Source organism: Salvelinus fontinalis, chromosome 4 (assembly GCF_029448725.1).
Source record: "Salvelinus fontinalis isolate EN_2023a chromosome 4, ASM2944872v1, whole genome shotgun sequence".
NCBI classification, from domain to species: Eukaryota; Metazoa; Chordata; class Actinopteri; order Salmoniformes; family Salmonidae; genus Salvelinus; species Salvelinus fontinalis.
The window spans coordinates 52,644,762-52,671,739 of record NC_074668.1 but is presented as its reverse complement, the minus strand read 5'-3'; the positions used below and the strand labels follow the sequence as shown (position 1 = coordinate 52,671,739).

The 26,978-nt window shown below is 41.4% G+C and overlaps 1 protein-coding gene across 2 annotated transcripts; it reads right to left on the bottom strand.

Moving 5' to 3' along the window:
- On the bottom strand, positions 1 to 26,263 carry utp15 (UTP15 small subunit processome component). 2 transcript variants are annotated; one of them, XM_055920579.1, is made up of 13 exons: positions 26,183 to 26,263; positions 25,536 to 25,675; positions 25,269 to 25,361; positions 24,786 to 24,970; positions 24,322 to 24,500; positions 23,656 to 23,781; positions 9,824 to 9,959; positions 9,465 to 9,549; positions 9,172 to 9,327; positions 2,346 to 2,447; positions 2,119 to 2,252; positions 1,803 to 1,861; positions 1 to 778 (listed from the first exon to the last, which is right to left on the bottom strand). In XM_055920579.1, the coding sequence occupies exons 2-13, from the start codon at positions 25,623 to 25,625 to the stop codon at positions 537 to 539; spliced, it is 1,587 nt and encodes a 528-aa protein (XP_055776554.1). In that variant the 5' UTR covers positions 25,626 to 25,675; positions 26,183 to 26,263; the 3' UTR covers positions 1 to 536. The 2 variants fall into 2 exon arrangements, with proteins under 2 accessions (XP_055776554.1, XP_055776553.1); XM_055920578.1 differs by having other exon boundaries at positions 26,070 to 26,260.
- Between the last annotated feature and the right edge of the window lie 715 nt (positions 26,264 to 26,978).

The following is a 26,978-nucleotide window of genomic DNA, read 5'->3' as shown; positions in this document are numbered from 1 at the left end:
TTGTTTTCAACATTGATAGTTTACTTCAGCTTTCTTTTTATTTACGGCACATTGGAAATGTATGCAAATTCTATAAAAAATCAAACCAAACATGAACAGATAGGGCGAAGAGAAACAGAATACACTCACAGTCAATGTTTAGAGAAACATTAGCTGTGAAAGACAATTTTACAGCGTTCCAATAAAATGAATTGTCGCTTTGTGTCCAGTCTGATACAGAGATTTAGTCATACATACAGATGTGTACATTTACAAAACACTGTCTCTGAAGAGTCAAACCCATTTTGTCTGCTCTCTGGAGCCAGTTAAAATACCCTTTCTGTTAAAACCAGGGAGCACAACAGGAACAAGGCTCAGCTTGGTTGCTCAAATCTATTTTTTAGTTGGTGGTGTTAATTCAGATAGCAGGATGTAGTCATGGGTTCTCGAAGTCTTACGATGTTCCGTCGAAGACAGAGAAGCGCTTCCGGAACTAGTCGTGACGGGGGCAGCCCAGGCACTCTGGTACCCCGGTGGAACAGTCTTTTGTAGGGGCCTCAGGCGGCCTGGAGCTGTGGTACTGGAGCCCCCAAACCCCCCTCTGCCAAGCCATTAGGCCGGCTGCTGCCTGGGCAAGGCACCTCTTTCCTGGGGAGGGATGCGGCGAATAGAGTATCCAACATCCCCAGAACTTCCAGGAGTTCCTGCTGGTAGTCAATCTCTCTCTCCACTATCTCCTGGAGACGCACAAGCTGTCTGTCCACTACTGAAGACTGACCCACCACTGCCTGGTAGATGTCTGAGGAAACCGAGGGCAGGAGAATGACACACACACACACACACACACACACACCTAACAAACTTAAAGAATTTTTAAGAGTACAACTTCAGTGCGGCAGCAGTACCCCTGGCCCTGCAGACCCCACAACGGCATGCATGCGACACCAACACTGCTCAAATCTTAGGCAATTTTTATTTTTTTTGCCTAATAATGATTTGGCAAATGACTGCCTCATTAGAAATGGTAGGTTACAGACTGTTATGGATACTTGGTCATTGGCTGCTCTTCAGTAGCCAACTCGAAATACATTTAAATGTACAAATCAGAGCTCTCCCTAGGATTTTCTGACAAGGTGGTGCTGATGTAGGCCTAAGGTTGGGAAGGGAAAGTCAGTCAACTTCCCCCCCAGGAAGTTGGAGCTTTTTGTATTTTTGAAAAACCTGTAACTGTCATTTCTTCAAACCTAGTCTTAAATTATATCAAATAATGTAGCTAACACAGACATCTGGTTTGATCCTAAATTAAATTGAGGGTCTTAATGACACATTTTCTAGGTTAAATTTAGGGGTAATGATTACTTTTAATAGTATTTTATACTTTGTGCATAGTCTAGTGAAAATGTAAACTGGCTTAATTTTGTTTGGGGAGAAAATTCAGAATAATTAAATTACTTGATGCAATGTAGTAGCTTAGCTTACTGTAGGCCATTTGGAATACGAAACAACTGTCTTTGTGAAGGACAGTATTAGAGGAACATCTGAGATGTCTATTTCCATTCACGTAGGGACGCGCACTAAACTACTGCAACACCTCACATTTCCTTGCTCGTCAATGCACTTGCACCTACTACCGTTGCAGAGATCAAAGCATGTGCAAGCAAAAAAGTGTCCTTGCTTAGTTGACTAAACGCTGTAGCTAACTACCTTTGAGGTCAAAGTAGCTAAGGCATCATAACAACAAACTGCGTGCATGGTACCACATTTTGTGCAGGTTGGCAGGTTTGTATACATACTCAGAATTAAGATTTGTGTCACAAACTCACCTAGAATCATCTCAGTGGCGGTGACCAGGACAGGTGTAAACCTGGGATCAACTACATTCCTGTGAAGGAGAAGATAAAACTATGTCAAGATGCATGAACAGGTGTGCCGCAGTCTGGTGTAGTGGTTGTGCTGCAGACTCCTGACCACACATTGCCCCCTCTAGCCTGTGTCTTCAAATCTGTATCCCTCTTACCTGTCTACCCGTCACTTTATCTCAAAGAGAAAATACCAATAAAAAAAATACACATTTTAAAAAACAAACACTAGGGAGTAGGTAGGCGCTGATTTGGAACTGGGTATTTGAGTGAGTGTTACCCAATCAGGAAATTGAGGAGTTGAGAGAGGTTCTGCTCGTCTCGTCCTGCCAGAGCGTTCTTCAAAGTTCCTCGGCGATCCAACTCCTTCATCACCGCCACCGTGATCTCAGGCTTTCTTTTCTTCTGCCACGACTGCAAGCACACACACACACACACTTAAAAAACGATCAAGATTGTACAAGAGAGATGTCTGAGTTGCAGAGATCAACAGGAAAGTAATTGTACCTCCAGGGCGGTATCCAAGGCCTTGGAGATGTTGAATCTCTTCAGCTGTTTGTCGTATTTGGCCAGATTGCTCTTCACTGGTTTGCTGACAAGAAAGTCATCCTAAGGAGGGAGGAGGTTCGATTTCAGGTCACTAGCTAGGTATCCATCCAATTGGTGACAGAGTTTCAGGCGAATATTCTAAAATCTGCATAAAGAAAATGTGCATTTTCCCGCCGGTGGTGTTTCCACCAAAGGGAATTGTTGCAGATAAAAAACAGTGAGTGGTGATGTACTTTTTCGCTTAAGTTCTTATGTACAGAATAAAAATATAAATGTTGAGTTTGAGTTGAGTTTATGTTTACAAGGACAGTGCACATTAATCAACATTTCAGTAAAAGTGCCGGTTTTAGCCAGCCGGCTAATTTTCAATGTGTTTCCATCACGTTTTCAATTCTACTGATAGATTTGTCACAAAAACTGTTGCGTTATTTAGCAAGTGTGCCTACTCTGATCATGGCATGTGCGCACTAGCCAACAGCTCGCAGATACAGTGTGGGTAGGCTGTGCGAGTAAGCTAGTCTATATGATGATAATATTATGAAAAAGAGCAAGAAAATTTGTCAAACAGCAGTCAAGCGTCGATCATTTCACCAGAATCAGACGATAGTTATTGGAAAGCAGCAGCAAGATCACCCTGTGAAGTTCATAAGTTATTTAATCTGTATGTAGGCTAACTGTATGCTTTCCCGAGTCGTAGTGGGAGGACCACACACCATATGTGGTCCTCCCACTTTTGACTCCAAGTTTACGGCAATAGGATGGATACAATATCAATACAGGCTATCTGCAGGTTCCATGAAGTTGAATTTAAGACCCAAGACCTTTTAATACCACTTGGAATGCAAATGAATACCAATTTTGAGATCTGGGCGCACCACACACCTGCAAATATACCTCTCCAGAAATGAGCCCGTGTTGGCAAAAAGTAGTATTTGGAACGCCGACTGCGAGCCAGTCAGCGGTTTATTTACCTCAACTTGCTCAATTTCCACATGATTCATTACGAGAGTAGTTGAGGTTTAGTGAATGATTTGCCCCAAATACAATGCTTTTAGTTTTGGAAATATTTAGGATTAACTTATTCCTTGCTACCCATTCTGAAACTAACTGCAGCTCTTCGTTAACTTCTCTAGGATAGGGGGCAGCATTTTCACGTTTGGATGAAAAGCATACCCATATTCAACTGCCAACTACTCATCCCCAGAAGATAAGATATGCATATTGTTAGTAGATTTGGATAGAAAACACTCTGAAGTTTCTAAAACTGTTTGAATCATGTCTGTATAACAGAACTTATTTAGCAGGCGAAACCCCGAGGACAAACCATTCAGATTTTTTTTTTTTTGAGGTCACTCTCTTTTCAATGAATTTTCATTGGGAAACCAGATTTCTAAGGGACCTGCGTGCAGTTCCTACCGCTTCCACTGGAAGTCAACAGTCTTGAGAAATTGGTTGAGGTTATTCCTTTGTGTAATGAAGAAGTGCGGCCATCTTGAATGAGAGTCACATGAAGTGTCCTGTTAGATAGAAGCGCGTGACCAGAAAGCTAGCTATAGTTGGTTTTAATCCTGTATTGAACACAGATCATCCCGTCTTCAATTTTATCGATTATTAACGTTAAAAAATACCTAAAGTTGTATTACAAAAGTAGTTTGACATTTTTTTGGCAAAGTTTACAGGTAACCTTTGAGATATTTTGTAGTCACGTTTGAGCAAGTTGGAACCGGTGTTTCTCTGGATCAAACGCGCCAAATAAATGGAATTAATCGAACAACAGGACCATTTGTGATGTTTATGGGACATATTGGAGTGCCAACAACAGAAGCTCGTCAAAGGTAAGGCATGAATTATATTTTTTATTTCTGTGTTTTGTGTCGCGCCTGCAGGGTTGAAATATGCTTCTCTGTCTTTGTTTACCATTGTGCTATCCTCAGATAATAGCATCGTTTGCTTTCGCCAAAAAGCCTATTTGAATTCTGACATGTTGGCTGGATTCACAACCAGTGTAGCTTTAATTCGGTATCTTTCATGTGTGATTTAATGAAAGTTTGATTTATATAGTAATTTTCATAGTAATTTATTTGAATTTGGCGCTCTGCATTTTCTCTGGCTTTTTGCCAAGTGAGACAGTAGCGTCCCGCCTAAACTCAGATTTTTGGATATAAATATGAACTTTACCTTACAAAACATACATGTATTGTGTAACATGAAGTCCTATGAGTGTCATCTGATGAAGATCATCAAAGGTTAGTGATTAATTTTATCTCTATTTCTGCTTTTTGTTACTCCTCTCTTTGGCTGGAAAAATGTCTGTGTTTTTCTGTGGCTATGTACTGACCTAACAATCGTTGTGTGCTTTCGCCGTAAATCCTTTTTGAAATCAGACATGTTGGCTGGATTCACAACAAGTGTAGCTTTAATTTGGTGCCTTTCATGTGTGATTTCATGGAAGTTTGATTTTTATAGTTATATATTTGAATTTGGCGCTCTGCATTTTTACTGGCTTTTGGCCAAGTGGGACGTTAACTTCTCTAGGATATGTGGGACGCTAAGTGTCGCAGTCATTTCAGTCGCTGTAGTAGCTGACGTGTATAGTGTTGAGTCATCCGCATACACAGACACACTGGCCTTACTCAAAGCCAACGACATGTTGTTAGTAAAGTTTGAAAAAAGCAAGGGGCCTAAACAGCTACCCTGGGACATTCCTGCTTCTACCTGCATTGTGTTTGAGATGCTTCCATTAAGAACACCTTCTGTGTTCTGTTAGACAAGTAACTCTAGATCCACATTATAGCAGGGTGTAAAGCCATAAGATCCGTCTTTCCAGCAGCAGACTATGATTGATAATGTCAAAAGCTGCACTGAAGTCTAACAAGACAGTCCCTCACAATCATTTTATCATCAATTTCTCTCAGCCAATCAGTCATTTGTGTTTAAAGTGCTTGTTGAGTGAATTAATTTTAAAGACACAAAAAGATCCCACTATGTTGAACAAACATTATCTGTTGGCATTTCTAAAACTGTACCAAAATGTCCTGTTTCCATCATAGCTGTCGTGATTTTTTTTATTTATCCCATTTTCTCCCCAATTTTTCGTGGTATCCAATCGCTAGTAATTACTATCTTGTCTCATCGCTACAACTCCCGTACGGGCTCGGGAGAGACGAAGGTCGAAAGCCATGCGTCCTCCGAAGCACAACCCAACCAAGCCGCACTGCTTCTTTAACACAGCGCGCCTCCAACCCGGAAGCCAGCCGCACCTATGTGTCGGAGGAAACACCGTGCACCTGGCCCCCTTGGTTAGCGCGCACTGCGCCCGGCCCGCCACAGGAGTCGCTGGAGCGCGATGAGACAAGGATATCCCTACCGGCCAAACCCTCCCTAACCCGGACGACGCTATGCCAATTGTGCGTCGCCCCACGGACCTCCCGGTCGCGGCCGGCTGCGACAGAGCCTGGGCGCGAACCCAGAGACTCTGGTGGCGCAGTTAGCACTGCGATGCAGTGCCCTAGACCACTGCGCCACCCGGGAGGCTCTGTCGTGATTTTTTGTTTACTTTACTCGCATATAAACTGTGGATGGAAATGTGAATGGAAACTGTGGATGGAATGGAAACTGTGGATGGAAATATAAAAACCACTACTGAATTCAGCCGGCCGTTCTACGGACTTATTTGAATTCTAAACAGTAAACTAAAAATAAGTCCTTGGACAATCCTTAATTGAAAATACATGCCATTAAACATGATCTTGTTGACTAACATATTTGTCAGAGGTTGTGATCATCATTTGTAGTTCAGTCGATGGATCACTCAAGGTATCCCTCAACATGCCTGTTGTTCATAGCATTTAGGATCCCAGCACTGAACGACTTCAAGGCTACCATCTCTGGTATCGTTAGTAGGGTCACAGTATGTATACTGACCATTAGGCTTGGGCTGAACACCATATACTGGAGTATTTGGAAAAAGCCACGGGATGGTTTTTCAATAAGTATGAATATTTGTAGCTATTTTTTAAGTTAATACATGCGGTAAACTTGTGCAATACGCCAGGAGATAAAGCAGACTGCGTTCTTCATTTCACCTGTCACATTAAAAACCTGAGAAAAAATCCAAACAGGAAGTGGGAAATCTGAGGTTTGTAGTTTTTGAACTCACCCCTATCGAATACACAGTGGGATATGGGTTATTTTTCACTTCCTAAGGCTTCCACTAGATGTCAACCGTCTTTAGAACGTGGTTTCAGGCTGCTCATGTGAAGCGGGGCCGGATGGGAGATGTTATACAAAGGGGTCTGCCAACAGCCTCGTTTTCAGTCACGCGCTTTCACTTGAGAGGTTGCTCTCGTTCCAGTGCAATTCTACAGACAATGGAATTCTCCGGTTGGAACAGTATTGAACTTTTATGATAAAAACATCCTAAAGATTGATTCTATACTTAGTTTGACAAGTTTCTTCAACCTGTAATATAACTTTTTGAACGTTTAGTCCGAATGGACCAGATCGCGCTTTTGGATTGTTTACTAAACGCCCTACCAAAAGAAGCTATTGGACATAAATGGACATAAATAATGGACATTATCGAACAAAACAAGCATTTATTGTGGAACTGCGATTCCTGGGAGGGCATTCTGATGAAGATCATCAAAGGTAAGTGAATATTTCTAATGCTATTTATTAATAATGTTGACTACCCAACATGGCGGATATGTCTCTGGCTGGTTTGGGCTCTGAGCGCCGTTCTCAGATTATGCTTTTTCGAAATCTGACACAGCGGTTGCATTAAGGAGAAGTGTATCTAAGGTTTCATGTATAATAGCTGTATTTTCATCAACATTTATTATGAATATTTCTGTGAATTCATGTGGCTCTCTGCAATATCACTGCATGTTTTGGAACTACTGAATCTAAATCGCCAATGTGAAATAAGATTTTTGGATATAAATATGAACTTTACCGAACAAAACATACATGTATTGTGTAACATGAAGTCCTATGAGTGTCATCTGATGAAGATCAGAGGTTAGTGATTAATTTTCTCTATTTGTGCTTTTTGTGACTCCTCTCTTTGGTGGGAAAAATGGCAGGGTTTTTCTGTGACTTGGTGGTGACCTAACATAATCGTTTGGTGTGCTTTCGCTGTAAAGCATTTTTGAAATCAGACACTGTGGCTGGATTAACGAGAATTGTATCTTTAAAATGGTGCCTAATACTTGTATGTTTGAGAAATTTGATTTATGAGATTTCTGTTGATTTGTATTTGGCGCCCTGCAATTTTATTGGCTGTTGGCGAGGGGTTCCGCTAGCGGAACGGGGTTCAAGATTAAGACAGGTTAAAGATGAACTACTTGTTAATCCAACCGCGGTGTCAGATTTCAAAAAGGCTTTATGGCGAAAGCATACCATGCGATTATCTGAGGACAGCGGCCAGCACACAAAACAATACAAACAGTTACCAGCCAAGTAGAGGAGTCACAAAAGTCAGAAAATAGCGATAAAATTAATCACTTACCTTTGATCTTCATATGGTTGCACTCCCAAGACTCCATGTTACACAATAAATGTTTGTTTGTTCGATAAAGTCCCTCTTTATATTCAAAAACCTCTGTTTTGTTGGCGTGTTTTGTTCAGTAATCCATTGGCTCAAAGGCAGTCACAACAGGCAGACGAAAAATTCAAATAGTATCAGTAAAGTTCATAGAAACATGTCAAACGATGTTTATAATCAATCACCAGGCTGTTTTTAGTCATAATAATCAATAATATTTCAACTGGACAATAGCTTTGTCAATATAAAAGAAAAACAAGAAAGGCGCGCTCTAGGTCGCGTGCGCCAAACAGGTCTGGGGACTTTCCACTATCCAATCACTCAGACTGGTCTTACTCCCTAATTTTTCAGAATACAAGCCTGAAACAATTTCTAAAGACTGTTGACATCTAGTGGAAGCCATAGGAAGTGCAATTTGAGTCCTAAGTCAATGGATACTGTATTGGCATTCAATAGACTACAAACATAAACAAATCCCACTTCCTGGATGGATTTTTCTCAGGTTTTCGCCTGCCATATCAGTTCTGTTATACTCACAGACATTATTTTAATAGTTGTAGAAACTTCAAAGTGTTTTCTATCCAAATCTACCAATTATATGCATATCCTAGCTTCTTTGGGCACGCTTTTCATCCGGATGTCAAAATACTGCCCCCTACCCAAGAGAGGTTAATATACTGTCAAGTTTGATGTATAAGTAGCCAACTAACGTTAGGAAGCTAGCTAACATACCGGTACATACTGCTGTAATGATATGCTATGTGGTTCATAAGGACAGCATAGCTAACAAATTGCCAGCCAACATATCATGTACGGTAACTATTTGAAAATTCATTACACTGCTCAACATTTTCTTAACATTTGTCATGATCAGTTAAAGCAATTCATTTGTATGCACTCTCATGAAGCCACGCCCATTCCCTGAAGATTTGCATTATGGGCCCTAGAGTACGAAAATACTGTCCTCTGCGTGTATACTTCATGTTTTGACGAATTTAATACAAAATCAGGGAACTTTTGGCATACTAACTAGATCATACTATGACCAATAAGCATACTATATACTCAATTCACATCACAAATTGTACAGTTAGTGTGGTTAGTATGAGTATTCGAACACAGCTCTACACACTGCAGCTTTCCAAAAACCAGGTTAAAAACCTCTGCAAACATTTATACAGTAGTGAGAATTGTTCTTTGTAGTAGAATAAAACAGTTGGGGGAATCGGCACTTACATTTTTTGGGACGTAGTTTCTTCCTTTGACAAAGACGCGGTACACTGGCCGCCTTCTCTGTTTGCCAGCAACTTCCTGTTTCCCCTCAGGGCTCTTCCTATGTTTGATGCTCAGGACGCCATTGGTCATCCCCACGACAATGGACTCGTCATCAGGCTAAACATACACAGACAGAAACCATTAGCCTTGTGACTTTATTAATATCTGAAAAGCCTTCATACACAATCCACATATCAAACAGCATCATAATAGTGGATTGCTCAGTCTCAGTTTGGCAGTACTTGTGAACTTACAGCCAGGGCCAGACTGAGAATGGAGGCGACGTAGTCAAAGTTATGAACCACCTTGTAGTTGGTTGTGTTGTAGATTTTCACGTGCCTGCAGGGTAAAAAAAATATATATATATATATATTAAACACGCATATTCATCTAATCAAGAGATCCATCAAAACATCCCAATGGTGCGGATAAAAATAATCTCGTTAATAAAATATGATATGTTTGTCAGAGGCTGTTTCAGAGTTGAAGAGCTCATTTGTAGTTCAGTCGATGGATCACTCAAGGAACCTTCACTCAACATGCCTGCTGCAATACACACACAAACCTGTCCAGGCATGCAGATAGCCGTCTGTCTAGAGCTGCTCACACACACCTGTCGAGGGAGGCAGAGAGCAGTCTCTGTCCGTTGCTGCTGAGACTGAGGCAGGTGACGGTCTTGTGGTGGTTCTTCAGTGACACCAGAGGCTGACCTCCCTTCAGCAGGTCCCACACCTTCACATAGCGCCCTCCTGTAGGGGGGAGGGGAGACAACTTGGTCTTAAATGGTTATTTCCTCCATCAGCACAGATGTGACGAGCACAACAAATAATGGAGGGTGTCATGACTGTCCTGTGAGGATCTGAATTGGTCAGATCAGCTTGGCAATAAATAACTTCAGCCAGACCCCCTCTCACCCCCAAAGGGGGGAGAAAGGAGCTGGTGGAGGGGTTGACAGATCACACCCTGTTGTAAATCAAGGAGAGAACATCCCTCTCCAATGTTCACACAGGAATGTGCCTTTGTCTCAACAGACATTTCCACGCCGAAACTTTAACATGTTCTAAACTGAATACTGGAACAATATTTCTAACAAAGAAAGTGGGGAATGGGCAGAGGTGACCTAAAAGAACACTAATGTCATATGGGTTGTTATTTTCTGATGTCATTAACTTCTTAAGGACAGGGGGTGCTATTTTCACTTTGGGGGAAAATCGTATAAAATTAAACGGCCTCGTACTCAATTCTTGCTCGTACAATATGCATATTATTATTACTATTGGATAGAAAACACTCTCTAGTTTCTAAAACAGTTTGAATTATTTCTCTAAGTGAAACAGAACTCTTTTTACAGCCCATTTCCTACCCGGAAGTGAGATTTCCAAAATCGATGTCTCTCTTCAAGAGCTTGTCCATAAAAGGGCATGGCACTTATGACTGTAGAAACACGTCTTACGCCTTCCCCTGGGTGTCATGCGGAAGTGAGAGCAGAAATGACTTGAATATCTCGTTCAGGGGTTGAATACAACCTTTTTGACTGAGAGGAGCGCCATAACATTTTTTTTGAGGGCGCGAATTTGGACCAGGACTCGCATCCTGGAAAACTGTCGTTATAGGTGAATATGACCTCCGGCTTCGATTTGATTTGATACATGTCACAATATCATCCTAAAGTATGTTTTTTCAATATAATTTAATTATATTATTGAAATTTATTCTGGACTTTAGACGTGATTCGTTGCAAGAATTTGTACAAGATGGAGAGGTTAGCACCGCACGGCCAGTGTGCTTGCTAATTCAAGAGGGAAATAGTTTGTTCTGGATCCAAATGAACACGGTTCTGAACAAAGGACCCCTTGGAGAACATTCTGATGGAAGATCAGCAAAGATAAGGACCCAATTTGGGATGCTTTTTCATATATCTGTCGAACTGTGCTATCGCTACCGTTTGACTAGAATCAATGCTGCTGTGTATTAGCTATTGTAGTAAGCTAATATAACGACATATTGTGTTTTCGCTGTAAAACACTTATAAAATCGGAAATATTGGCTGTATTCACAAGATCTTTGTCTTTCATTAGCTATCCACCATATATTTTTCTGAAATGTTTTATGATGAGTAATTAGGTTGTTGACGTTGGTGTCTGTATTTTCTCTGGCTACTCCCGTGCAATTTCTGACTGTAGCTATTATGGTGGCTATGATGGTAGCAGTAATGTAAAACTGATTTATAGCTAAAATATGCACATTTTTTTAACAAAACATAGATTTATTGTGTAACATGTTATAGGACTGTCATCTAAGGGAGTTTTTTCTAGGTTATTTAGGTTGGTTCTAGGTTAGTTAGGTTAGCTTTGTGCATGCTACTTGCATGCTACCGTTGCTGTGAAAAATGTCTGTCTGTCTCCTGGTAGCGCCTCCATGCTCTGGACACTATGCTGACAGACACAGCAAACCTTCTTGCCACAGTTCGCATTGATGTGCCATCCTGGATGAGCTGCACTACCTGAGCCACTTGTGTGGGTTGTAGACTCCGTCTCATGCTACCACTAGAGTGAGAGCACCGCCAGCATTCAAAAGTAACCAAAACATCAGCCAGGAAGCATAGGAACTGAGAAGTGGTCTGTGGTCACCACCTGCAGAATCACTCCTTTATTGGGGGTGTCTTGCTAATTGCCTATAATTTCCACCTTTTGTCTATTCCATTTGCACAACAGCATGTGAAATTTATTGTCAATCAGTGTTGCTTCCTAAGTGGACAGTTTGATTTCACAGAAGTGTGATTGACTTGGAGTTACATTGTGTTGTTTAAGTGTTCCCTTTATTTTTTTGAGCAGTGTATTTCTAAAAAAATATTTTTTGAATTTGCCGCTCTGCCTTTTCAGTGGAATGTGGGAGGAGTTCCGCTAGCGGAACGCCAGGCCTGTAAAGGTTAAACATGTTATAAAGGAAATACTGTAACTTGAAAAGTATACACACTGTGTGACGTGTCCATCTTCTACGCTGTGTATGAAATATGAAAATTATGTGTTTTTTTGTTAAAGAGAGGGATGTGATCTTAGAAACAATAAGAGGAAAATGTTTCTATAACTTTGTACGAGTAGTCACCGCCCCCTTGAGTGAGGTCAGAGAGCTTGTCACAGCCTCACGAACCGCCCCTTTTGAATGAACTGTATAAAACGGTGGGTTAAGAATTAACATATCAGACCAGAGAGGCGTGTAGCTGCAGCTCACATCCAACGTGGTTCGAACTCTGAAATCTCAACACGAGGTAGAGACGATAGTCACCTACCGGACAATCACTGGTATAGCTGATTAGCTGTCCTATGTAAACTATCTAGAAAAGTAAACTTAAGTGGGACCATTCTACTGCTCTTCTCAAATCACCCTAGAATGCTACTCTCATCCCCCAATGGGAACAATCGACATGGCTGGCTAGCCTATCTTCAAAGAGGCAGCTTCAGGAGCGAATGGAAAGTAGAATAAACTCAGGACTACACGACAAGTCAACAGATACCGGACGACGGCAGAGGAGGACAACAGTAGAAGATAGGTGGGGACCCCTTTAAGACAATAAGAGCATTACAAGCGTGCCGTGGAAAGGCCCAACCAAACCCCTTTCCAAGAAGGCTTGGTTCCGACAGAGATACGCGGCGAACCAAGGCATTCACACGTATACATTCATGATTTCTTACTCCAAACGGGCGGCAGTTCGTGTGCAAAGTATATGATTACTGTGAGAGTAGTTTCTAAAAGTATTATGTCTCTGTTCCTCTCTCTCTCGCCCTCTCCATGTCTTTTTGTAACAAGCCACCATATTGCGTCAGTCCGCTAGGGACCTGCTTTTAATGTATTAAGTGTGCAGGTTTATCCTGTGTTATCATTTACTCACCTAGAAAATAAATTAAACCAATTTGTGTAGTACTGAATCATAAGTAAGGCTGGGGTTTAAAAAAGTAAAGTCATGATAAGGGGCACAGGTATGAAGTTAATTATATTATCCTGTAAGGGGGATGGCTTAATATTGACAAACGCATCCTTATTGAACAAGTTATCCTTTATTTAACCCGGGAAGTCAAGTTGAGATTGACTCATTGATCTCTTTTTCAAGTGAGTTCTGTATGATTGTTCAAGATGGCTGGTGGAGGCTGTTGTCAGAAATGTTGAGCTCACCATTTGTAATGTTCAGTTGATGGATCGCTAAAGAAATCATCATTCAACATGCCTTTGTGAGAGTAACTGTGCTTCATTAATAACAGTAATACAGTAACTTCAGAAAGTATTCACACCCCTTGACTTTTTCCCCATTTTGTTGCGTTACAGCCTTTATTTAAAATGGTTTAAATTGAGATGTTTTCTCACTGGCCTACACACAAAACAGCATAATGGCAAAGGGGAATTATGTTTAAAAAAAATATGACAAATTCATTTAAAATGAAAAGCTAAAATGTCTTGAGTCAATAAGCATTCAACCCCTTTGTTATGGCAAGGCTAAATAAGTTCAGGAGTAAAATTCTTCTTAAGTCACATGGATTCACTGTGTGCAATAAGTGTTTAACATTTTTTTTATGACTACCTCATCTCTGTACCCCACATATAAAATTATCTTTAAGGTCCCTTAGTCGAGCAGTGAATTTCAAACATATTCAACCAGTGGCGCAGCCGTCTAAGGCACTGTTTCTCATTGCTAGAGGTGTCACTACAGACCCTGGTTCGATTCCAGGCTGTGATTGGGAGTCCCATAGGGCGGTGCACAATTGGCCCAGCGTTGTCCGGGTTAGGGTTTGGCCAGGGTAAGCTGTCATTGTAAATAAGAATTTGTTCTTAACTGACTTACCTAGCTAAATAAAGGTTCAATTAAAAAAAAAAAAAATTAAAGGCCAGGGAGTTTTTCCAATGCCTTTCAAAGAAGGGCACCTACTGGTAGATGGGTAAAAAAAAAAAAAGTGACATTGAATATCCCCTTAAGCATGGTGAAGTTATTAATGAGACTTTGGATGGTGTTTCAATACACCCAGTTAATACAAAGATACAGGCGTCCTTCCTAACTCAGTTGCCGGAGAGGAAGGAAACCGCTCAGGGATTTCACCATGAGCCCAATGGGGACTTTAAAACAGTTAGAGTTTAACTTCACTAGGGTAGGAAGCAGCATTCAGAATTATGGATGAAAAGCGTGCCTAAAGTAAACTGCCTGCTACTTAGGCCCAGAAGCTAGGAAATGCATATAATTGATAGATTTGGATAGAAAACTCTAAAGTTCCCAAAACTGTTAAAATAATGTCTGTGAGTATAACAGAACTGATATGGCAGGCGAAAACCTGAGGAAAATCCATCCAGGAAGAGCTATTATTATGAAATGGCTGTTTTCTATTGAAAGCCTATCCACCATACAAAGACTTATGACCCAGTTCACGATCCCTGTGGCTTCCACTACATGTGGCCAGTCTTTAGGCATTGTTTCAGGCTTTTAAAATGAGGGTGAAACACCACTTTCAATGAGAGGACAATGGAAATTTCCAGACATGAGTCCTGCGCATGACCGGGAGTGTGCCTTTCTTGTTTTTCCTTTTCTATTGATGAAGCTATTGTCCGGTTGAAATATGATCGAAATATTTATGACAAAAACAACCTGAGGATTGATTATAAACATAGTTTGACATGTTTCTATGAACTTTTATAGTACTTTTTAGATTTTGTTTGTCTGTTGTGACCGCGCATTGTTCCAATGGATTACTGAACAAAACTCACCAACAAAACTGAGGTTTTTGAATATAAAGAGGGACTTTATCAAACAAACAAACATTTATTGTGTAACATGGAGTCTTGGGAGTGCAACCATATGAAGATCAAAGGTAAGTGATTAATTTTATCGCTACTTCTGACTTTTGTTACTCTTCTACTTGGCTGGTTACTGTTTGTAATGTTTTGTGTGCTGGGCGCTGTCCTCAGATAATCTCATGGTATGCTTTCGTCGTAAAGCCTTTTTGAAATCTGACACCGCGGTTGGGTTAACAAGAAGTTCATCTTTAAGCTGATGTGTAACACTTGTATGTTTTATGAATTTATAGAATGAGTATTTCTGTTTTTGAATTTGGCGCTCTGCAATTTCACTGGACACCCCCTGGAGAGGTTAATGGCTGTAACAGGAGAAAACTGGGTGGGTGAACAGCATTGAACAGCATTGTATTTGATCCACAATACTAACCTATTTGAGAGTGAAAAGGAAGCCTGAACAGAATAAACATATTCCAAAAGTAATACTGCAATAAAATGCGGCAAAGCAATAAACTTTCTCCTAAATACAATGTGTTTGGGGCAAATCCTATAATTACTGAGTACCACTCTCCATATTTTCAAGGATAGTGGTGGCTGCATCATGTTATGGGTATGCTTGTAACTAGGGATGCACAATATATATTTGTGAGCATATCGGAATTGGACGATATTATCTAAAAATGCCAACATCGGCCCGATGTCTAGTTTAACGCCGATGTGCAAAACCAATGTCAAAGCTGACCAATGTCAAAGCTGACTTGTGACGTAAAGACGCCACGAAAAATACAGTGCTACACAGAACAAAAGCTGAAAAATACTAAGCGCACACTACCAACAACTAAACATGTTCCAAGTTGAGCAGTCATTTGAAAGTGTAAGAATTTTAGCGAGACAACTCAAAAGGCGAAATCCATTAACGCCAAGATAATGGAATTCATTATGCTACTTGCTATGGGTGTCACGACTAACATTTGGACAAGCGATGTCAGCCCCATGAGCATGCCGAGTCTGACAGCACAGTGAATCGACGAAAATTTCGTACCCAGGAAAGCTGTATTGCATGCTCAAGAATGTGCTGGTTCTCACATCGCTGCTACCATGTCAATGGCATTTGAGAACATGAACACAATCCTAGTGCCATTCGAACAACTGATAAGATAATCAACTGCGTTTGCAGCAGACGTGATACCCTCTGTCATGGCATTGAAACGCCTGCTCAACAAAACTACACAGACCTTGGGGTTAAAACTTACAAAAGTACTCGAGGCTGTGAACAACTGATTCTGTGGTATTCTCTCTGATTTTCACAATTCCTGACATTTAATCCTAGTAAAAATTCCCTGTCTTTGGTCAGTTAGGATCACCACTATTTTAAGAATGTGAAATGTAGAGCGAATGATATCAGCTTTTATTTCGTTCATCACATTCATAGTGGGTCAGAAGTTTACATACACTCAATTAGTATTTGATAGCATTGCCTTTAAATTGTCTAACTTGGGTCAAACGTTTTGGGTAGCCTTCCACAAGCTTCCCACAATAGGTTGGGTGAATTTTGGCCCATTCCTCCTGACAGAGCTGGTGTAACTGAGTCAGGTTTGTAGGCCTCCTTGCTCGCACAGGCTTTTTCAGTTCTGCCCACAAATTCTCTCTTGGATTGAGGTCAGGGCTTTGTGATAGCTACTCCAATACCTCAACTTTGTTGTCCTTAAGCCATTTTGCCACAACTTTGGAAGTATGCATGGGGTCATTGACCATTTGGAAGACCCATTTGCGACCAAGCTTTAACTTCCTGACTGATGTCTTGAGATGTTGCTTCAATATATCCCCATCATTTTCCTGATGCCATCTATTTTGTGAAGTGCACCAGTCCCTCCTGCAGCAAAGCACCCTCACAACATGATGCTGCAACCCCCGTGCTTTACGGTTGGGATGGTGTTCTTCGGCTTGCAAGCATCCCCCCTTTTCCTCCAAACATAACGATGGTCATTATGGCCAAACAGTTCTATTTTTGTTTCATCAGACCAGAGGACATTTCTCCAAAAAGTACGATCTTTGCCCCCATGTGCAGTTGCAAACCGTAGTCTGTCTTTTTTTTATGGCAGTTTTGGAGCAGTGGCTTCTTCCTTGCTAAGCGGCCTTTCAGGTTATGTCCATATAGAACTCGTTTTACTGTGGATATAGATACTTTTGTACCTGTTTCCTCCAGCATCTTCACAAGGTCCTTTGCTGTTGTTCTGGGATAGATTTGCACTTTTCGCACCAAAGTACGTTCATCTCTAGGAGACAGAACACGTCTCCTTCCTGAGTGGTATGATGGCTGCATGGTCCCATGGTGTTTATACTTGCGTACTGTTGTTTGTACAGATGAACGTGGTACCTTCAGGCGTTTGGAAATTGCTCCCAAGGATGAACAAGACTTGTGGAGGTCTACAATCTTGGCTGATTTCTTTAGATTTTTCCATGTCAAGCAAAGAGGCACGGAGTTTGAAGGTAGGCCTTGAAATACATCCACAGGTACACCTCCAATTGAATCAAATGATGTCAATTAGCCTATCAGAATTTTCCAAGTAGTTTAAAGGCACAGTCAACTTAGTGTATGTAAACGTCTGACCCACTGGAATTGTAATACAGTGAATTATAAGTGAAATAATCTGTCTGTAAATAATTGTTGGAAAAATGTCTTGTGCCATGCACAAAGCAGATGTCCTAGCCGACTTGCCAAAACTATAGTTTGTTAACAAGAAATGTGTGGAGTGGTTGAAAAACGAGTTTTAATGACTCCAACCTAAGTGTATGTAAACTTCCGACTTCAACTGTACGTAAACGCCAACAAAATAACTTTTTGGTCAATGTGGTGTGGTGTAACCTTTATTTAACTAGCAAGTCAGTTAAGAACAAATTCTTATTTACCATGACAGCCTACCCCAGCCAAACCCAGAAGATGCTGGGTCAATTGTGTGCCGCCCTATGGGACTCCCAATCACGGCCGGATTTGATACAGCCTGGATTTGAACCATGAACTGTAGTGACGCACTGAGATGCAGTGCAATGCTGCGTCCATGTGTGTGTGTGTGTGTGTGTGTTAACTATTTAACTGTACTGGAATGCTTAAAAGGCTGCTAAAATGTAAAAACATTGGTTATCGGTATGGTTTTCTTGGCAAGGAAAATATCGGATATCAGCCAAAAATGTCATATCGGTGCATCCCTACTTGTAACCGTTAAGGAATGGGGAGGGGAGTCTTTTAGGATAAAAAAAATTTACGGAATGGAGCTAAGTACAGGCAAAATCCTAGAGGAAAACCTGGTTCAGTCTGCTTTCTACCAGACACTGGGCGATGAATTCACCTTTCAGCAGGACAATAACGTAAAACACAAGGCCCAATCTACACTGGAGTTGCTTACCAAGTGGCCAAGTTACAGTTTTGAATTAAATCTGCTTGAAAATCTATAGCAAGATCTGAAAATGGTTGTGTAGCAATGGAAAGCTATTATAGACTTATAACTGTAATCACTGCCAAAGGTGCTTCTACATTTTCCTGGACGCGTCAATTCCTGTCACTAACTCAGATGCCTCGGGCGCCACGAACTGTTGTTTCCGAAGTTTTATTTTGTTCATAAGTGTTTGTGTCAACACCTGCTACCAACAAGCTAGCTAGGTTGCAATGGAGCCCACTTCGCATGGAATAGCTAACGAACTTTTCCAGCGCTGTAGAAGCTGTGTTTATTACGCTCTTGTAAGGGACAACAGTGACAATCCGGAGTTCCAATGCAGCAATTGTTTGCTAGCGGAGGATTACAGAAATGAGGTGGCTATGCTTAGCAAGTAAATCTCAATTCTACGCAAGCTTATGGGGAAAAGATAATTGGAACTTTCTCATTTTCAACTCCTGTGGCTGGACGCTGCTCAGGCCTGATGGATGTTTCCCCGCCTTGTCATCTGTCCCTTTTCTAATAGCCTGTGCTACCTGAAACATCCCTGACAAGGAAGTCGTCTCCATCTGCTTCTCCACCTCCATTTTGTAGTGGAGTAGACGGAGAACTGCTCCCGAGTGGCGCAGCAGTCTAAGGCACTGCATCTCAGTGCTAGATGCGTCTCTACAGACACCCTGGTTCGAATCCAGGCTGTATCACAACTGGCCGTGATTGGAAGTCCTATAGGGCAGCACACAATTGGCCCAGCGTCGTCTCGGTTTGGCCGGTGTAGGCCATCACTGTATATAAGAATTTGTTCTTAACCGACTTGCCTAGTTAAAAAAAGGTTAAATAAATAAAACATGTAAAAACTGCAAGAGGATTGTTCCAATCAGCACTGGTCCAATGTCACAAATTGTGGAAATCGAAGGCAGCTGCATACTGTTAAGCGGATGGGAGTGACTGCGAGAGGTTCAGAGCAGATTGACATAAGGAATAGCTTCACTGCACTGGTGCCTGATCTACCTGCACCTTCATCGCTGGGATTGCAATTTGATAGTAACAGATGACATTCATATTCTGACAATCTCTGAAACTCATTTAGATAATACCTTTCTTTGAGAATACAGTGGTAGCAATACATGGTTATAACATCTACAGAAAAGACAGAAATGACAAAGGTGTTGCCGTTTATATTCAGAACCACATTCCTGTAAAGCTTTGAGAGGATCTCATGTTATATATTGTTGAAGTATTATGGCTGCAGGTTCATCTGCCTCACCTAAAGCCCATTCTGGTTGGAAGCTGCTGTAGACCGCCAAGTGCTAACAGTCAGAATCTGGATAACGTGTGAAATGCTTGATAATGTATGTGATAACAACAGAGGTGGTATATTTTCTGGGTGATTTAAATATTGACTGGCTTTCATCAAGCTGCCAACTCAAGAAAAAGCTTTGAACTGTAACCAGTGTCTGCAACCTGGCTCAGGTTATCAGTCAACCTACCAGGGTAGTTACAAACAGCACAGGAATGAAATCAACATGTATTGATCACATCTTTACTAATGCTGCAGAAATTAGCTTTAAAGCCATCGGATGTATTGATCACAATATATTAGCCATATCTAGGAAAACCAAGTTCCAAAGGCTGGGCCTAATGTAGTGTATAAGAGGTCATACTAAGTTTTGTAGTGATTCCTATGTTGTGGATGTAAAGAATATTTGTTGTTCTGTGGTGTGTAATGAGAAGCAACCAGACGCTGCACTTGACACATTTATGAATTTGCGTATTCCAGTTACTAATAAGCATGCACCCATTAAGAAAATGACTAAAAACTGTTAAATCCCTGTGGATTGATGAGGAATTTAAAACATGGTATGGTGGAGAGGGATGAGGCAAAAGGAATGGCAAATGGTCCCGTGTGGCTCAGTTGGTATAGCATGGCGCTTGCAATGCCAGGGTTGTGGGTTCAATTCCCACGGGGGGACCAGGGTTCAATTCCCATGGGGGGACCAGGATGAATATGTATGAACTTTCCAATTTGTAAGTCGCTCTGGATAAGAGCGTCTGCTAAATGACTTAAATGTAAATGTAAATAAGTCTGGCTGCCTAACCGATTGGCAAACTTAACGCAAATTGAGAAAAAATGTGACTAATCTGAATAAAAAGAAGACACCACACTATGAACCAAAAATAAATGACAAAGAATGTTAGTAGAAAGCTTTGGAGCACCTTCAATGGAATGTTTTGAAAAAAGGCAAACTCAGCTTCATCATTCATTGAATCAGATGGCTCATTCATCACAAAACCCACTGATATTGGCAATTACTTTAATGTTTTTTTCATTGGCAAGTTTAAATTTAAATTGTCAAATTTAGGGATGACATGCCAGCAACAAAAGCTGTCACTGTACATCCAAGTATAACTGACTAAATTATGAAAGACAAGCACTGTACTTTATTTTTATTTTTAAAATTTTTATCCCCTTTTCTCCCCAATTTTCGTGGTATCCAATCGCTAGTAATTACTATCTTGACTCATCGCTACAACTCCCGTACGGGCTCGGGAGAGACGAAGGTCGAAAGCCATGCGTCCTCCGAGGCACAACCCAACCAAGCCGCACTGCTTCTTTAACACAGCGCGCCTCCAACCCGGAAGCCAGCCGCACCAATGTGTCGGAGGAAACACCGTGCACCTGGCCCCCTTGGTTAGCGCGCACTGCGCCCAGCCCGCCACAGGAGTCACTGGAGCGCGATGAGACAAGGAAATCCCTACCGGCCAAACCCTCCCTAACCCGGACGACGCTAGCCCAATTGTGCGTTGCCCCACGGACCTCCCGGTCGCGGCTGGCTGCGACAGAGCCTGGGGGCGAACCCAGAGACTCTGGTGGCGCAGTTAGCACTGCGATGCAGTGCCCTAGACCACTGCGCCACCCGGGAGGCCCAGCACTGTACTTTTGAATTACGTAAAATAAGTGTGGAAGAAGGAGGTGAAAAAATGGTTGTCTATCAACAACGACAAGCCACCGGAGTCTGACACCGTCGATGGAAAATTACTGAGGAAAATAGCGGAAGATTTGCAACTCCTATTTGCCATATCTTCAATCTAAGCCTACTAGAAAATGTGTGCACTCCGGCCTGGTGGGAAGCAAGTCATACAACAGCACCAAGAAAAGTATTGTCCCCTTTACTGGCTCAAATAGCCGACGAATCAGTTTGTTACCTACCCGTAGTAAACTTTTGGAAAATAAATTTGACCAGATGCAATTTTACTGTAAACAAATTGACAACAGACTTTCAGCACACTTATAGGGAAGGACATTCAAGCACAGCACGTACACAAATTACTGATGATTGGCTGAGAGAAATGTATGATAAAAAGATTGTGGGAGCTGTTTTGTTAGACTTCAGTGCGGCTTTTGACATTATCGATCATAGTCTGCTGCTGGAAAAACGTATGTGTTATGGCTTTACACCCCATCCTATATTGTGGATAAAATGTTACCTGTCTAACAAAACACAGAGGGCGTTCATTAATGAAAGCCTCTCCAACATAAACCAGGTAGAATCAGGAATTCCCCAGGGCACCTGTCTAGCCCTCTTACTTTTTCATTTACTAACGACATGCCACTGGCCTTGAGTAAAGCCAGTGTGGCTATGTATGCAGGTGGCTCAACACTATACACGTCAGCTACTACAGCGACTGAAATGACTGAACTAACTAGCTGCAGTTAGTTTCAGAATGGGTGGCAAGGAAGAAGTTCGTCCTAAATGTTTCCAAAACTAAAAGCATTGTATTTGGGGCAAATCATTCACTAAACCTCAACTACATCTTATAAAAAATAATGTGGAAATTGAGGTGACTAAAGTGCTTGGAGTAACTGTCATGTTCAAAACATATTGATACAACAGGAGCTAGGATGTGGAGAAGTCAGTCGATAATAAAGTGCTGTTCTGAATTCTAAACAGCATTATCAACAACTAGGGTTCTACAGGCCCTAGTTTTGTCAAACCTGGACTACTGTTCAGTCGTGTGTTCAGGTGCCACAGAGGGACCTCAGAAAATTACAATTGGCTCAGAACAGGGCAGCAGGGCTGGTCCTTACATGTACACGGAGAGCTAACATTAATACATCTCTCATGGCTCAAAGTGGAGGAGGGATGGACTTCATCACTACTTGTTTTTGTAAGAAGTGTTAACATGCTGAATGTACCGAGGTGTCTGTTTAAACTACTAGCACACAGTTCGGACATCCATGCACACCCCACAAGACATGCCACTCCACAAGACATGCCACCCACCAGAGGTCTCTTCACAATCTCAAGAACAGACTATGGGAGGCGCACAATACTACATAGAACCATGGTTACATGGAACCCACATCAGGTAACTGATGCAAGGGAACACACTAAATGTATTGGGTAAAGTGTTATGAAATGTAATGTGTAATTCTTTTAACTGTATATAACTGTCTAAATGGTGCTGGACACCAGGAAGAGAATGGGGATCCTTAATAAATTCAAAAACTACAAATAATTGACTCAGGGGTGTGAATACTTTTGTAAATGAGATAATTCTGAATTAAAACATTTTTTTTTTTAAATAGTTTTCACTTTGTCATTATGGGTAGTGTGTAGATGGGCAAATTTGATTTTTATTGTCCATTTTGAATTCAGGCTGTAACAACAAAATATGGAATAAGTCAAGGGGTATGAATACTTTCTGAAGGCACTGTACGTATAGGTAGCCTGGTCTCAGACTAGACATATTTGTATGATATGTTAAATTTGGTATGACAGATGGTTACTTAAGGCAAAAACAAATGTAGGGTGGTTGGTTGGGCGTATAACGCAAACGTCTAGCAACTAAAAGGTTGCAAGTTAGAATCTCATCACAAACAACTTTAGCATTCTAGCTAATTATTTACTACTTTTTGCAACCATTTTGCGTGTCAGCTAACCCTTCCCATTTAACCCTAACCCCTAGCCTAGCTAACGTTAGCCAGCTAGCATATCAAACATTTTGTAAATTCGCAACAAATTGTACGCTTTGCAAATTTGTAATATATCATATGAATTGTAATTCATAAATCATACGAAGTGGGTGATGGACATGCACAAATTAATACATATCCTACGAAACCTAACATACCATACTAAATGTGTGGTGTCTGGTCTTCATCTTGAGGACCACAAATGGTTATGGAACTCAAAATCACAGTACAATATTATGGTTATGCAGCTATGCTGTTACAGCTTACCTGCTGAAACCAGTAGTCCTTCAGAGGGGTAGAGCAGAACGCTCTCCACAGGCTGGCTGTGGTCCATGGTCATCACACTCTTTTCCACTCTGGCATCAAACACCCTTAGTGTGTGGTCATAGGAGCCTGAGGGTAGGGGACAGAGACAGTACAGTGACACACAAACAACACACTTTCAGCGTGTGTGTAGATAGCAAACCAACACTATCAAGAATGTATGGGTGTTTAAAGGGATAATTCTGGATTTTGGCAATGAAGCCCTTTACCGACTACCTCAGAGTCAAAAGAACTTGTGGATACCATTTTAATGTCTCTGCGTCCAGTATAAAGGAACTAAGAGGTAGCTTCACAAGCCAATGCTAACTAGCATTAGCGCAATGACTGGAAGTTTACAGAAACAGCTAGCATGCTAGCTCTTCCCATAGACTTCCAGTCATTACACCAACGCTAGTTAGCAATTGCGCTAATGCTATTTGGCAACTTTCTTAAAACAGAACGCAGACATAAAAATGGCATCCACGAGTTCATCCGGCTGTGGGGAAGTAGATAAAGGGCTTCATTGCCAAAATCCCAAATGATCCCTTTACAATGGCTGGTAGAGGCAGTTGTGTGAAATTATGATTTCTGAAAACATGGCGCTGTATTAGTAAATGCGTTTCATTTCACCAGTTATGAAGATATCTCTGTTGAGTTTGCTGGTGGTGCCACAGCGGATATAGTCCGTGTGTTCCTTGTACGAGGTCAGTTCAGTGGAATTGGGGATGTCCCACAGGCGACAAGTGTAGTCGTCTGAGCCCGTCAGGATGTGATAACAGTCTGAGGTAAAATCTGTTACATGCACCCCCCTTGAGCAGAGACAAACAGTTCAGTTAATTGTAGTAAAGAACACCAGAAAAAGGAATGAAAAATAGGATCCAAAACATCCACACAAGACACTCATCAGAGGCTGTTGTCAGAGTTGTTGAGACCATCATTTTTAGTTCAGTTGATGGATCACTCAAGGAATCGTCACTCAACCTCAGCCTGCTGCTGAGAATAGCAATTTTATTTTTGCCCGCTGATAGGGAAGGATTAGGGGACATTTTCCAACCAGACATTGAGAACCCGGTGACGTTGAATTGAGGACCTACTTTGTATGCCCTTTGAACATCCTGAGCGCCACCTTGCCGCTGACATCAAAGAGCCGCACCACGGAGTCCTCGCATCCTGCCAACAAGAGCTGACCATCTGACCGGAACTTTCCGCTGTACGCCGTGTCCTTGAAGCGAGTAAAAGTCTTGACTGGCTCCTGAGAAAACGGTCCGTAGATGTGGATCTGAAACAGGCAGCGGGTTTAGAGTGAGTGAGGGACACACACTTTCAGTTTGTGTAGATGGCAAACCAACACTATCAAGACTATGATTGTTTATGATGGCTCGTAGAGGCTATGGTCAGAAATGTTTAGATCATCATTTGTAGTTCAGTCGATGGATCACAGAAGGAATCACTTTATATGCCATTGTCATCATGGATTTAATGAGCGGATATAGGTCAGAACCTAAACAAACCACCATTGTTTTCCTAGTCTACTAAGTCTACTAACGTGTATGTGAATGGCAGTGAGACCAACCTACCCGTGTAGAAGCCGTCACTGCATAGTTGTGTGGTGCCAGGGGGGAGAAGTCAATGCTTGTGACTGCTCCAAATTCCTTTATCTGGACTGGGGCCTGAAAAACACTCAGCAACAGAGAATAGTTGAGAGATCACAATCAAAAGACAAGTCAATTTCATCAGTTCAATAGTAGGCTATTATTGTCTTGTTACTGCAATATGGAAACGTAATAGCTAGTATGCTCATGCTGCCACCAACAACACTTGCATCGACAGTGTGACAGGCTTACCTTGTAGTTTTTCCAATACAATGTGTCCGGAGTAACTTTCTCTCCAAGTTTGGGATATATTGGGATTTTTGTGGATTTGAATGAAGCCATTTCTGTATGTTGATAAGGCTCCTCTTAATCTTCGGATAGTTTGCGCCCACCTAATTTGTGACGAACAAATAAAATATGAACACTCAAATAAACCAAATCTAAAACTGAGCAGGCAGAACCACTACCTACAGCGTTGTTGTATGCAGAGCAGCATGTGCTAGCTAACTAGCTAGCTAACTAGCTAGCTAGCTACCAAGTATTAACAATTTAAGTCTGCAACATCAGACAGCTTGGAGTTGATTATGCTTAAATTAGCTACCCACTAGCGTCTACACATACTTAACGTATGGAAGTAACCTTTTTCTTCGATCACTTTATTGAAATGGAAAAACAGGAGTATAGCATTGAAAATGGCTAGCTAACTAGCATACACAACGTGGTCCAATAGCGGTCCGCATGCCAACAAGATTTAACATAAATACTTTTTCAAATAAGGTTTCTCACCTTTGGGTGGTATTCCTTGACTAAACTCAGTAGATCGTAATCCACTTGATTCAATTCTGAAATAGGTTTGCGTTAGATAAACCAAGATGCATTCATGTTAAAAAAGTTATCACCTTGTTCTGTGCCCACAGGCTCCAGTCAAAGACAGTACAGTAAAGAGAGGCAGAAACTGCTTCTCCAATAAAAATCCCTGATCACACATGTAGGCGATGTCATGGCGACGTTGGCTGGCTAGGCTGATGCACAGAAACACCTCGTTGGGTCTATCAGTCGAACTGCGCATGTGCAAGCCGTCAACTCAAAGGTACTATTTCGAAATCAAGCTGTTTTTGACGAAAATGATAACTTGTCAGTTTGTCACTTTCACGCGGTTGGAGTAGTAACATGTTAAACTACTACTTTTCATTTCTCTCTGACTTCTCAAACCCGGCCTGGTCTGCTTGGTCTGTTTCACAAGCGTTCCCGGAAGTCATGCGATGTTGCGCCTCTGGGTTTAGAAACTCTGTGATGCAGCCGTGTTTAAGATCTCCACTTCCGTAAAAAAAATTACGTTATTGTTTACTGTTTCATTGGCCAAACAACCATCTCCTCCCTGGGTAGCTGTCCACCGTGCATGTCCAATTGATACATTCTGGTCAATTCCAATCAGTTCATACGCTTATTTAACTCGATGACTTATTTGAATAACTAATTCAAATGTGATTCAGTTGATTCATTCATTGGCTTTAATTTGATTCTCTCATCTCCCTGTCAAATTGAATGTCAAAGTGCGTCAGTTCTTCACAAAAGCAGTCAAACCATCCAAATAAAAATAATTTAAATTGAAATATATTTTAAGACAAAATAAATACTCTACCAACAAAAAAGTTAAAATGTTAACCTTTATTTGGCTAGGCAAGTCAGTTAAGA